General features: G+C 38.6%; 1 protein-coding gene and 1 non-coding gene across 7 annotated transcripts in view; one reads left to right on the top strand and one right to left on the bottom strand.

Moving 5' to 3' along the window:
- Positions 1-1775: 1775 nt before the first annotated feature.
- Positions 1776-14814, bottom strand: part of adgrv1 (adhesion G protein-coupled receptor V1) — a 105709-nt gene continuing 92670 nt past the window's right edge. For 3 of the 6 annotated variants that reach the window (XM_077561743.1, XM_077561745.1, XM_077561749.1), the window contains 3 exons: positions 10915-11100; positions 7430-7607; positions 1776-2171 (listed from right to left, as the gene is read on the bottom strand). In XM_077561743.1, coding sequence (XP_077417869.1) covers positions 2053-2171; positions 7430-7607; positions 10915-11100 — 483 coding nt within the window. In that variant the 3' untranslated portion in view covers positions 1776-2052. The remainder of the gene's footprint in view (positions 2172-7429; positions 7608-10914; positions 11101-14814) is intronic. The other 3 variants (XM_077561744.1, XM_077561747.1, XM_077561746.1) reach the window with 1 other exon arrangement.
- trnai-aau (transfer RNA isoleucine (anticodon AAU)) lies at positions 3333-3406 on the top strand. The gene has a single exon. It is a non-coding gene; the product is annotated as a tRNA-Ile (tRNA).

Genomic DNA, 14814 nt, shown 5'->3' with positions numbered 1-14814 from the left:
AAAAAAAGTAAATTCTTTCTCATTACTTGTCTCATTTAGTGTTTGGCAAGATACACTTGAAAACATTAGTAAGGATTTCATGCAAAAATGTCAATAGATTTCTGGTATGCATTATTCTCTCCTTTTACGTCGATCCATTGGATGATAAATGTAATATGTGACCATTTAACTTTCACTTTTTTGGACGTGCTTCTCCTAACCCATTTCTCAACAACGTCCAGATTCTACATACTAAAATAAAAGAGTTATGATTTTTTTTTTCTCATTACAACATTACAATTTTTTTTAAACATATTTCACTGATGAATTTCCAATGTATCCCCAATGGCATATTCAATGTAACAGATTCACATCATTCCCATTTGAAATTCAAAATGTTCAGCTCATCCAATTCATGTTGGCAACCATTTTCAAAATCCCCGTAATTCCCACATACCAAAAATTCAAAATTTGTAACCAAAATAATGCACATTTTTATAATTCCATATCAAGAATGTTATATATGATTATTATTTGTTCTATATATGATATTCTACATCTTTTGATATCATTTGATATTGTGCCACTTTATTAACATATTACACATTTTTTACCGCAATCATTTCCCCTAACTTCCTATTTTTCCACATGATTCAAATTTTTTTTTCATTTAGCAATCCAGCATTCCATTCACACACAAGTTCTGCAGAATAAGCATTTTCTTGTTATGTTTTCTGTACGGCGCTGTGTCAGTTTTTGAACTGTAAATAAAGCCGAGCTGAGCTGAAATGAGAATAAACAATTCCAAGGTGGCAGAATTTTTGCTTGACTTGTAAGTGCAAATTTGAGATATCGTACGTGCCTTTGAACTCAATTCAACTCACATTCAGCAGCAGTTCGGCAAATATTGAACAGTTGGTCAAAAGATATGCTTCAAGCTATTTAATGACACTCCCAGTTGCTTTCTAAGTAAACAAAAAACAAAGAGAGTTACACATGTATTTAAAGCAAGCATTATAATAGAGTTAAGTTTGTATTGAATTTTAGCATAGCAGCTAACAGTTAGCACGTACCTGCAACCATGTTAATTTAATGTGCAGTAATGAAATTTTTTTCATAAGAAATTAAACACCTTTTGATTTCATTTGAAAAGATTTATCCAGCAGTATTTTTTTTAAATATGCATAATTTTTTCAGGTGCGTTCGTAATTTCAACTGTTATGATTGGTGTCCTGTCTGACTTGTATGGTTTTGTTCTTACCTGTTCTGGTCATCCTGTTTTCTTGTGTCGTCCAATCATCTCCCCCACAGCCACTCGTGTCTTGTCCAGGTGTCTCTCGTTGTTCCCTGTTTTTTTTTTCCAGTCATGGTTGGATCATTGTCGCTGTAACCACTGTTGTTTTGATGTTACTTTGCACGTCCTGCGGCCGCCTCCAGTTTCCGGCGGCGCACGTGCTGCGCCCGCCACCCGTTTCAGTTTCCGGCGGCGCACGGATCTGTGTCCTGTCTGACTTGTATGGTTTTGTTCGCACCTGTGCTCGTCATCCTGTTCCCTTGTGTTGTCCAATCATCTCCCCCAGCCACTTGTGTCTTGTCCAGGTGTCTCTCGTTGTCTCATCAGTTGGCTTGTATTTAGTTCCCTGTTTTTTTCCAGTCGTGGTTGGATCATTGTCGCTGTAACCACTGTTGTTGTGATGTTACTTTGATTGTTGAAAAAAAGCGCAATCAAGGGTAATTAAAAAAAAATATATTGGTACCTAATTTGTCTTCTAATTCTGGAAAATCCATTAAAAAAAAAGAACCACATTTAAAATGGACAGAATAATATTTATTAACAATGTTAGACGAGCTCTATCACATTTAGTAGATTGCTACAAAAATTCCCATCCAAACTGCATCCATTAATTTAGTACAACATTCTGATACAGGTTCATACATCCATATAAAAGCAGTAGAAATCATATCAAAGCTCTACATGAACATTTTCTAGTCCCAAAACAAAACAACATTTTAGTGCAAATACATGTCCTGGTGGTATAAAAATACTGTGTTTTGCTGTGAGGACGGGCAGTGTTAGAGGTGTGTGTCGGCGATTGGGATCCTTCGCAGCTCCACGATTTGGGAGCTGCTCACGCTGCCCCCGTCGTGGCTGCCAGGGATGGACTCGGTGTCGCTCACGTTAAGCCCGCTCCCTGAATCACACACACACACACGCACGCGGGGGACACAAAACTTGTTAGTAGCGTTACTATCAACATTAAAACATTCATTCATACACAATTCTGATATGCTCTCACAAACATTCTCTCATATATATGATACGCTCTCATGCCCACTACTGAAATGATCCCATTTACACTACTAAAAAACTCACATACTCACGACTGAAATACCTTCACCCACTTTGGAAATGCTCTCACACCTACTATTGAAACTCTCATATATGATACGCTCTCATGAAACTACTTAAACGATCTAATTTACACTACTAAAACACTCACATACTCACGACTGAAATACTTTCATTCACTTCTGAAATTCTCTCGCACATTTGACTATTGAAACACTCTAATATATATGATACGGTCTCATGCACACTACTGAAATAATCCCATTTACACAACTAAAGCACTCACAACTGAAATACCTTCCTACACTTCCGAAATGCTCTCACACATCATACTATTGAAACTCCCATTTCTATGTTCTCATGCACACTACTGAAATTATCCCATTTACACTACTAAAACACTCTCATACATACATGCTGAAATACCTTAATACACTTCTGAAATGCTCTCACACATATTATTGAATCACTCACATGTACAACACTAAAATGCTCTCACACATTATACTATTGAAACACTCACATATACAATACTGAAATGCTCTCATACTCATAATACTGAAACACTCTCATTTATTCTACTAAACACTTTCATCTGCACTACTAAATACGCTTTAATATATTTTGTACACTACTAAAACCCTCTTATTCACTAGTGAAGCACCTTTGTACACACTTTTCAAATGAGCTCACACATTATACTGAAAGGCTCTCATACAAAGTACTGAAATTCCGGTATACGTACTACTGTAAGCTGTCGTATTTCTTATTAAAATGATCTAGTGCACACTATTGCTTTTTTCGCTCAACACGCTACTGAAACTCTCTCATTCTAAAGATTTTTTTGTCACTCTCGCACACATGACTGAAACACTCATACACAACACAGAATTTATATATAATGTATATTTTTTGCTCATATGCACAACTGAAATGCTCCCACACATTGTACATCTTTCCACTATCAGCGTGTTCAAAGAGCATACAACAGCTAGCCTGATATGGCCGGTTAGCTCAGTTGGTTAGAGCGTGGTGCTAATAACGCCAAGGTCGCGGGTTCGATCCCCGTACGGGCCACTGAACTTTTGAGATTTATCTGTGGCCGGGTAGAGACTTGTAATACGAGACCAGGCAGTAAAGTAAATATGTCACATTTTCTAAGGCAAGCCAACAAACTGCTCAGCGCTTTTAAAGCCTTTAGTAGTGCATCAATGATTTGTCCTTTCACCGACACGCGCTTACTTCATCATGCATCATTCATCAATTTTGAAAATCCTCATTATTAATTGTATACAGTATTATAATTGTTTATGTCAAATACAACATCAAACTACAAGTCTTTCCAACTCCACCCAGGAAGGCCGAAGACCGGACTCGATCCCCCGTCTTCTGCCGCCGGACTTCTTTTTTATGATTTACATAATTTTTGGGGTATTCCTCTGACCTTTGTATGACCTTTATGTTGAGTATATATGATGATTCCTATGATGTTTCACGACCATTCTAAGACTGAGATGTGGTGGAAACAGAGACAGTTCTAGGAACTTCAAGTTTACCATAAAAACAAATAAAAATAAAATACTGACGATTATAGCTTGTGCGCTTTTAAAGTTTAATTCGCACTTTATCACAATTTTCCTTATTTACTGGTAAATCTAAAATCCATTTGAGTCAATAGGCATCAGTTTTGTGTCATCACATTTCAGGTCAAAATAAGTTTTTTTCATTTTTGTCAAATCAAATCCAAACTGGTCAAATTTGACCCCAAAAGTTTTCCAAATAACTAGAATAATTTTTTTTTTCTATTTCCAAAACTCCACCAGTTTGATGGCTCTCATATACCGTACAGACTGAGTGCAATATATGACATTACAAATATGTGAATGCAAAAAGAAATCCGAGGGTGATTGACAGCTGTCAGTCAACTAAAATGAGAATTGTCCTTTAAGCGCGAAAACGAGTGCGTGACCATGTCACACTCCGTGCTGCGTGAGTGTGTGTGTGTGTGTCAGGGATGATAAGAAAATGCTCGTGTTTCACAGTAAAAGCATCATGTTAATGATCAGCCCTCAGTTTTACCGCATGCTGACTAGACGAGCGTGTTTAATGCTTGACAAGCAAATGAAGTGTGTGAAGAGCCTCATTACTGGGCTGCGTCCTGACCCCGCCCACTTATGTAATTGTGATTAGAAAATGACTTTTCCAGATGACTGCCTGGCTCTGCTGGTGCGGGTGATAAGTTCAGTGTGACTTGTGGCGGAGGGGCGAGGTCGAAGGTCACGAGGGGGGTGTCCAACGCTCGGTTAGGCTTCAACACACAAGTTCGTGTAGTATCTCATTGGTTACTTTTTAAACCATCGACCGACATGACTTAAATGGTTACTTCACGTCGCTGAGGGGAATTTTGGGAAGAAATGACACATGCCTGATTGTAGCTTATTTAATTTTAAATTTGAACCTTGGACCTTTTGACTAGGAGGCGGATGTGCAAACCACTAATGTTTCAGTATAATTAACCATTTTAAACAATCAAAAAATGTATCGGCTAATTTCAGTGGCCTACACTTTATATGGAATCATGCTCAGTTTTACTAAAAATATTCTTACTTGATATAATAGTAGAGCTATAAGATATGACATTTATTTACAAGTCTTCAGGAACTTGGAATCATCGCTTACTTAAAGAGATATTTAGTGCGGCCCGAGGAGGACCCATAAACTTACAATATGGCTTACCAGTAGTGTAGATAAAAGTCAGTGTGAGTTGCGAGATTTGGCAGACGGGTGGAGTAGTGGTTAGCACACTAGCATAGCGCTACAGAAATGATGGGTTCTAATAAGGGCTGGACAAGCACACACAAAAAACAAAAAAAAAACAAAAAACAATCAGCCCTGGGAGAAGTTATTGTTTGTTATGTCATCCACAGTCAGGGCTTCATGATATAAAATACTCGTATTTTCAAAATGTATTATTCTCATTTATAATTGTCGCCATTGTCTACTTCTATCGAACACATACTGTGATTAAGATCCTATTGATTCAAATCTAAAAAGCACAACACAATTTTTTATTATTATTATTGTTTTTTACAATTCTGCTACTTCATACTTTTTTGTTCCTGCTTCTGGATATGTGTGCTTGTGCGTGTGTTTGCTTGCTACGATGTGAAAATCAGGGACATTAAGGCCTCGATACACCAATTTGACCGACGGCTACCCCCTGCCACTGTTGTTGATTGCTGGAAAAAAAAAAATCATTTGAGGAAGGCGATGTTATGTAGTTTGCATGGAAGTCTATTTCTGCTGTTCGAGTGAGTGTGGGAGTTGCTTCCTTAATTAACAAACAACCACCCCTGTCGAAGAATTGCACGCATGACTCAAACGGAAACCATGTTGACTGACAAGATGATGTATTACAGCAGAAGTAACATTTGTAGGTCAATGAACAGCTTAAAGGCTTCTATGTATTATAAGGAACATTATGCAAATTTCCTTTTGTACAGTATGTGTCGATTTCATACGTCTGCTCGTGAAGGTGTGGATAGCGTTTTAGCGAGAAATGATGGCAGTTCAATGAGGGGCTAACTACTGTACACTCCATCAGCCCAGACTGCTGTGTGGCCTACATGTGAAGCATTTGGAGCACAGCGTCAGGAAACCAGTTTGTTCACTGTAAATGAACGACGACGTGGCAAGCAGTTGCATGAGGGCGGGCGGCGTTTCCTCTGTTTGGCAGAAAACTTACTTGGCATTGACTCCATTTGGAGACATTTAGATTTACTGTTCTCTGTCTTCGATCATTGTGCGATATACTGAAGATAAACTGAAATGAAATAGAAACGGCTAAAGCTGAGTTTTAGGATATGCTATAATGAAAAATCAATATTCTAAGGAATACATGATATTATTCTTAATTGGTTAGATAGTACCACTTAGCTTTTAGGTTTTGTTTTATGATTTAGCAGTGTTGAAAACACCATTCAAGCTCCATTTTATCACCCGACTGTCGTCTGTACGTGCGTGTGCATTGATTTTTAGTTCATTATACACACATACACAGCATCCTTAAGATAATAGTATTACAAAACAAAAGTGTGTTAGATGTAGGCATGGGTCGCTATTAGATTCTAACTGTATGATAACTCTGAGCATAAATATTGCAGTGTCATGGTATTAAAATTACAGCTCAACAGACCCCCCCATTGAACACAATGTGTTTCATTATTAAACAAACTATAGAATATTTGGAACATTAAAAATCATGTACCATTTTAAGTTAAAATAAATAAATGTTTTACATTGACCTTCTGGTTAAATTCTTGTTAGCAAGTCACAGTGTCCCATCAGAAGCTATTTTTTAGAACAGACCCCAGCTCCTCGTTTTGTCCATAGGGACATGCTTCAACTTATTTGTAAAAAAAATAAAATAAAAAATCCTCTACAGTGCATTTGTAAAGTACAGTTCAGTTATATTTAACTTTTCACTACAATTTATTTGAATTAATCTTGGAGAACGATTCATTCTCAACCATTTATTTTGGTATATTATTATTCAACTTTTAAAGTGATATAGATTTTAAATGCATTATAGAGATGATAAATGGTACAGATAATGAATAAATTCATAAAACTATGTTTTTAAAATTATTATTATACTTATGCAATGTTAATGTCAGAGATGGCAAATCCAGGTCCAGAAAGTAAAAACCCTGCCACAGTTTGGCTTTAGCTTTAGCTAGCTAGCTAGTTCCGTAGCATTTAAACAAACACCATGGGTGCTAGCTAGCTAGCTAGCTCCCTAGCAGGTAAACAAGCACCACAGGAGCTAGCTAGAGAGCTAGCTAACTAGCAGCTGAGGCTAAAACCAAACTGTGGCAGGGTTTTTACTTTCTGCAACTGGATTTGGCACCTGTGGTTAATATGTACTTAATGTTACAGCGGATATCAAAAAATATACTTGCGAGTATATAAGAAAGGGTACGTGCCCATCCCTAGTTATGGTGGTGGTACTTGGAGAGCCAAAAGGATTTTGCTCTCGCTGCTATGAAACCATTTTTTTGGTCTGCTCTTGCAAATGCCTGCGCTTTGGGGGGTCCTCACCAGTTTTTAAGGCAAATATGAGGTCATCAAACTCCTGGGATTCCTCGTCGGCCGTGACCAAGTTGGTGTTGATGAAGCCGCCCTCAGCGGGGTACGTCCCCATCACCGGACTGGCCTTAAAAACGCTGGCGGGCTGAATACCGGTCCTCAGCGACGTACGCTCCCAGTCCGCTGACACCTGGCAAAAAAAGTCATCAGGCACATTTTGGTCATTATTTGGAAGGAACTTTATCTCACTCATTGATTCAACATCCAAGAAAATATGACACAAATACAGGATGAGGTCTCTTGTCATCATAACACTCACACACACACACACTGTGTCAGAGGCCCCATCATGTTTCTGGGTCAGCCAGAGTACACGTCGTTCAAGCACCCCGAAGGGTTAAGAACAAGGTCAGAGGGAGTTCATGGGGTGAATGGGAGGTCACGCGGGTGTTAAGAGTTTTAGGGGGTTAAACAACCGGTTAATAACTCAAGCACAAGACAAAACAAATGAGTCTTAGTGGGGAGACATAAAAGTCTTGCACTGTAATCCTTTGTATCTTAGCCAACGTTGGCTTGGTGTGGCTTTGCCGGTTTATTTTTTATCTGTGTGCAATTAGTTGTTGATTTTTGTGTGTGTAGCCTTTACGATGTGCCGCTTTGTAGTTACAAGCCATGAGAGGGCCGTTATGACGGTAGAACCAAATAAATGTTTAATTGCCTCATTGTATTACTACATGTACATAACAAATTGATGGATTACTAGTTTTGAAATCAAAAGTCAAGGAAAAAATAGTTTGTTCCATTTTTGTTCAGGGTACTGTAAAAAGGGTAACAAAAAACATGTACAAACATTTATTATTATTATTATTATTAATATTATATACCACAATATCACTTATTACCACATGACAATTTGAAATGTTCATATTCGTTTTTAATTTTTATTTTCACGGGCCACAAGTCAAGGAAAAATAGTTTGTTAAATTTTTGTTCAGGTTACTGTAAACTGTAACCTGTAAAAACATCCATCCATCCGTTTTCTTATCCTCACAAAGGTTGCTGGAGCCTATCCCAGCTGGCAGGGTACACCCTGAACTGGTTACCAGCCAATTGCAGGCGAACAACCATCCACACGCACAATCACACCTATGGACAATTTGGAGTGTTCAATTAACCTGCCATGCATGTCTTTGGAATGTGGGGAGGAAACCGGAGTACCCGGAGAAAACCCACGCAAGCACGGGGAGAGCATGCAATCTCCACCCAGGAGCGCCGAAGCCCGGACTCGATCTTAGGTCCTCTGCACTGGGATGCGGACTAACCAGTCATCCACCGTGTCACCCTGTACAAACATTTATAATAATAATAATAATAATTATTATTATAATAATAATAATAATTATTATTATTATAATAATAATAATTATTATTATATATAACAACATAATTTTTTTACACATAAAAATTTTAAATGTTGGTCCAATTTTTAAATTTTTTAATTTTTTTTACGGGCCCCATAAAATGATGTGGTGGGCCGGATCTTGCCCCCCGGGCCTTGAGTTTTGACACCTGTCCTCAAGACTGTGGATGGAAGCTGGTAACGCAATCGCAATTCCTGAATTGTGTTCCCTGATTATTCTTGTACCGTTCCATTGCATCGTGTCCAGTTTGGTTGGTTTTCCACTTCAAAAGAGTAAAACAGGAAATGTGAAAAATCAATCCAAATGACACATACACACGTACACACGGCAATGAAGAAGAACAAGGGTCTCCTTCCTGTATTAACTTCCTAGCAGGAAGACAAATTGTATTCACGATGAGACCGAAACCATTTTTTTGCTTGTTATAATTTCACTCCAATTTCTTTCTAAACTGACAAATACCTATAAGTACTCATTGTTTTGCGAAGTGGTGTGGGGCTCTTATCGCTCTCACCAGGTTGAAGCTCAATCCCGGAGAGGCAGCAGTAGTGTGCTCTCATGAATAAAACAAGATTAGCCAATTCCCGTGAGTGGAGAGACTTCTAACTCTCACTCTTCCTTATAGGGAATTCTCCAGCGACAGGGTTGAGGATACAGAAAGCCAGCGTAAGAGCGATGTGTGCCTTTGTGTGTAGACTGACAGAATGCTTGTACAAGATGAGCGGACGGTGACCATTGACTGTTTACACAGCAGGATGTTGCGTAATGTGAATCAGACTGTGGCATAAATGTTCCCTGTGCAGCTCAGCTGATGTGAGAAATATGTGAAGGAGGAGCGGTAATGGGCACCTGGAGACATGGGAATGAGGGCCTGGGAAAAAAAAGAGGGGGGGGGGGATAAGGTGGACACTGACAAAAGGGAGAGTAGGGGAAGGTGCGGTGATTGTTCGCATTCATTTTCGTCAAGAGTCACACCAATTAGGATTATGATATTTGGTGACATTAACTGACTCACATGTGATTTTGGTATTAATATGACTAAAATACCGGATGAGTAATGAGAGTAAGTCACAATAATTCCAGAGGATGCATTGACCTTTTAAAATAGGAGTTTTAAATAGGCAGGACAATACAGTCATAATCAACGTATGAATTCAGTTGAAACAGGGAGTTTTTTTTAAAAGTTAAAAAAAAAAACTTTTCTTTTTTTACAACTTGTCACAAAGAAGACATATTTCATGAGAAATTTAGAATTACAACAGAATTTCTAAACTGTCTAATTTAAACAAACTTTACCAATTTTAGAAAGAAATTTGCTGACGTGCCACAAAACTTTGGTGTTTAAAGATTCAAGTTCTTTATTGCCACTCCGAGTTTAAGTTTACATTCAAAGTACTCATAAAACAAAGAAATTTACATCTTGTTTGTTTAAAGCAACACATCTTAGCCTTTCTGTATGCTAGCTTAATGCTAACACTAAATAGCATCTGTGTGCTCCCTGTCACTCTCCCTATGTCAGCTGGCTATGATATTTAAAAAAAAATAATTCTGAACCTGTCACAAAGCAGAAGACATATTTCATGAGCAAATTAGAATTATAATGGAATCTCTCAACTGTACAATTCGGAACTTGACCAAATATTTTAGAAATTCAAGTCACTGAAGCCCCATACAACGTCGGTGTTTGAAGTCATCAAAGTTAAGACGGTCCGTTTTTTTTTTTTAAACTCCCACTCTCAGTTGACATGTACAGTTAAATTAAACATATAACTAAGAAAATGACATATTGTGTGTTTAAAACAACAACACAGCTTAGCTTTTCTGTATGCTAGTTTAATGCTAACAGAGTGCTCCCGACCTCTCTCCTTAAGTAAGCTAGCTGGGATATTTCCAGCTCATCCACAAAATAGATGGACCGATTATTTCAGTCTTGATTATTCTTTTACACAAACTTATTCAAACTTGGAGGTTAATCAGTCAGTATCGCATCATTTAACACGCCCGCCCTCAGAAGTTGATGATGTCATGAAGAAAAGTATGTTATTACTCTGATTTGTGTGTTTGTGTGTGTGGTACCTCTTCCATGGCGCTGATGAGGTTCTGTGTTGATTTGTTGATGTCAGCCCCAACAGTGGTTGGCCCCGCTCCCTGATAGGTGGAGTCCGGACTGTCATGGCCGCTCATTTCCACGTTGTAAGTGGCTTTTGCGGGCCAACACAGCTGGTTGTGCATAACAAAGTAGACTGCAAACACGTACAGTCCCTGTGAAGCAAGCCAGAAAAGAAACGCTAAATTAATTTATTACATATTGCGTTGTGTTTTGTGACTTTACTGCCGTCTTAAAATCTTGACAGAATTAAGCATCTGTTCAAGCAGTACTAATGGAGGATTACTTCATCATTCGGACATGACATCATTGGCGCCCCGATATTTGTGCTTGCCCCACTTCCGAGGCATTACCAAACCCTCCTGGTCAAACAGTGCCAGGATGCGAATTAGCCCAAAACACAGGGGCGTCAAATACCGCAAGGCCATCTTGTATTTCACGACACCCGTCGCTGGGCGATGACTGCAGCCGCAGACATACATAGATGAAATGCTTGAGGGGGTCGGGGGCAGTCCTGTGTGAATGCGCTTGCATACAGGTGCATGCAGGTTTCAGCCGGTACATTCCCAGCGGTTTGCAGAAAAAAGATACAGCGTTATTTAAAATTGAATGTCTATTTTTTTTCTTTAAATCCACACAAAACGCCTGATAAGAATGGATTTTTGATTTTTTTGAAAATTTACTAAAAAGAGGTTGTGTGCTCAGAATTAACCAATAACATTCCAACTCAAGTGGGTGGGGGCAACATGACCTTCATAGGGCTTTGTTGATCAAATTAAATCCATTTAGTTTCATGACACTCAACGCAAACTTCCAGTCCTTCATGTGCTCGCTGCCTGAAAGCATCCGTCAAAGTTTGTATGCGGCCAACTATGTACAGTATGCAGCTCGCTGGTCATAAAAGCAACATGGGTGCTTAAGCGCAGATCATTAGTGGCGTATGCAGCCAATAGGAACGAGCTTAAACGCAGGCCTGTTACGTAAGTGTGCCCTGTTCCATGAGGAGAACATGCGCTCAAACAAATGAGAGATGTGAGGTGGTGGAAATGGAGTATAAAGTGCAAACAAGTAGATGACATGGATGGAGCATACTAGCCGGATGCCATTTGAAATGCTTCAACAGCATCATAAGCGTCACTTTTCCCTGCTGCGACTCTCAAAAGCAGCTAATTAATCTTGATACTCACATTTTATTAAGCAGGACAAAAGTGAATGAATAGAAAAAGAGAGGTCACCTGCAGGACGTTTTCAGTACATAATTTTTTTAAATTAAATTTATTTTATTTTTTTATTAAAATTTTTATTTTTTTATGGAGAGCTCAGTATTGTTCATGCGGTAATTTTACCGATTTGACATGTCATCATCATTGCTCTCTCTTTTTTTTATTTTATATATATATATATATATATATTTTTTTTAATAAATTTTTATTTTGTATGTGAGTGAGTACGTGTATGTGCATGTGCGTGCGTGTGAGTGTGTGTGTATTCATTAGTTCACCTAAAACCTATTTAAAAAATCCCATACCGTTCACCTAAACCGAACACTTCAGAACCCAGCCAGAGCCGTGAGGCCGTCAGGAGACCCGAGGAAGGACCCAAGAAAAGAAAGGAAAGTGAAATCCAGCACCGACCAGAACAGTACAGTACATCATTTTTAAAGTCCAGAACTATTACTTGCTTTAGTTTTGAAAGCGTTGGAAAGCTGGGACAGAATGGACAACTCAAACGTCTTCAAAAATGTGACATTTGAGGAATGTCACATCAGTGCTCCAAGAGCAGAAAATGCACCAGGCAAACAATGACCTATGACTTTTAGGAGCACGCTTTACGCCACTGGCCAGAAAGAAACGATGGCATGATGATGATGTCACCGTTGACATCGTCGCTCATCATCCTGCGTTGGTTCCAACAAAATAAATTGACTTTGGTGTGACGCTGATGTCTTTTGCACATCTATGCCACATATCACCAAGAGCTACCACACACTTTTACGGCCACATTACGTCTGCACCACGGTGACGAAAAGAGTAACACAAACACTCAGGCTGGACTTAGGTCGCTTTTTTGTCTTTATAAAAGTGGGTGCAAATTATTTTCCCAAGATGCAAGGTCTTTCCAGGACAATGAATCCATGTGCTACTTCCTAACTCATTCACTGCCATTGACGGCTATAGATGTCAAAAATTCATTTGAACTTTTTCTATTAATTTCACATTTTTTCCCACTTTTGTTAACAAGACAATGAAAACCTAGAAAAAAAATTATTGTACGTTTAGAACAGATATAAAATTTGTGATTAATCGTGAGTTAACTTTTGAAGTCATGCGATTAATTACAATTAAAAAATGTAATCGTCTGACGCCCCTCATTTTTTAACTCTTTTACTGCCAAAGACGTTAAATGACGTTCTGCAAAAACCTACGGAGGAGCAGCAGGTCTAGTGAGCCTAATGACTATTTTTGGCCCCTAGAGGGCAGCGATGACTCTCTTTTGACAAGATCGGGTGGGCGTCAGCAGAAGACGTGAGGCGGGGAAAAGCATCGACCAACGATAAAGAGCACATTGATGACGACGATGATCATCATCGATGATGATGATGATGGTGACTCCGTGGTTAGAAGCATTGACGCGGCAGTAGAATACGTTAGGCGGAGCTAGATGGAGGAGGAAGCAGACAATGTTGCAAGCAGCTCACAGTTGGGAATTTTCAACGCTAAAGAGCACATTGATGACGACGATGATCATCATCGATGATGATGATGGTGTCTCCGAGGTTGACGGCGAAGTTGGAAGCGTTGACGCGACGGCTATGACGACGTCATAAAGGTTCACGGGCTAGCGATGCTGACACCGGAAAACGCGGAGCACAAGCGAGCACGCTGGACGTTCAATCGGACGACGAAGAGTGCCCCGAGTCCAATGCATATTCATCGGAGGAGTGGGTATAGTCTGCTACTTGCTATTCCCCGGAAAAAAAGGCCGTCAAGAAAGTGTAACGTCTGCACGCGAAACGGACAATGAAAGTGAAAGTAATCTGTTGTGCGAATCCTGCTCCCTCTCCTTGCACGCAGGAGAGCATTACAAAAACAAAAACTGTATTTGAAACATCCACATAATTGTAAGTAGTACCACAGTTGCACACATTTGTAAATCGTTTGCGAAATTGTTTTGTCAAATTGTTACACTGTTGAATGGAAATAAACGTATTTTGCAAACTAAAAACACTTTTTCATTGTTGGTGAAAGCGTTTTACAGAAGTAAAGCACTATTTAGGTGTTTGTGGCATCATTCATGGACAAAAAGAAGTGTACAATTCACTAGAGTGCATGAAATAACATAGTTTCACAAAAAGCTCCTTTTCTCCGCTTTTTGTTTCAAAACAGAGAATTTCGGTGAAAGTAACCATTTTCTATTGTTGATTACTGAAGAACGGAATAAGGTAGAAACAAACTTTTTTTTCTGATGAAAGATGAGAGTTCAATCTTTCATTTGGTAGTATGTGTGTTTCCATAGGCCAAACACAACATTTTCTGTGGACCTTGAAAGATCAGTCAAAATGCTTAAATCGGATGGCACTGGCAACATCCCGTTTCTGAAAACGTCTGGCAGTCAAAGAGTTAATAATATTTTCTTTTTTGTTTAATCACTTAATTATTTAAACTCAAGATTAATCACAAATCACTTAGATCTTTATAAATTAAGCATTTTTATGTTTTTTTTTTAACTCATTCACTGCCATTGACGGCTATAAACGTCAAAAATTAGATAATATTTCTATTAGTTTAACATTTTTTTCCACTTTTGTTGAAAATCTAGATTTTTTTATTGTACATTTAGTTTTGTACATAAAATTTGTGATTAATCGC

Source organism: Vanacampus margaritifer, chromosome 3 (assembly GCF_051991255.1).
Source record: "Vanacampus margaritifer isolate UIUO_Vmar chromosome 3, RoL_Vmar_1.0, whole genome shotgun sequence".
NCBI lineage: Eukaryota > Metazoa > Chordata > Actinopteri > Syngnathiformes > Syngnathidae > Vanacampus > Vanacampus margaritifer.
The sequence above is the reverse complement of the archived record's forward strand: the minus strand, read 5'-3'. Positions and strand labels throughout refer to the sequence as shown.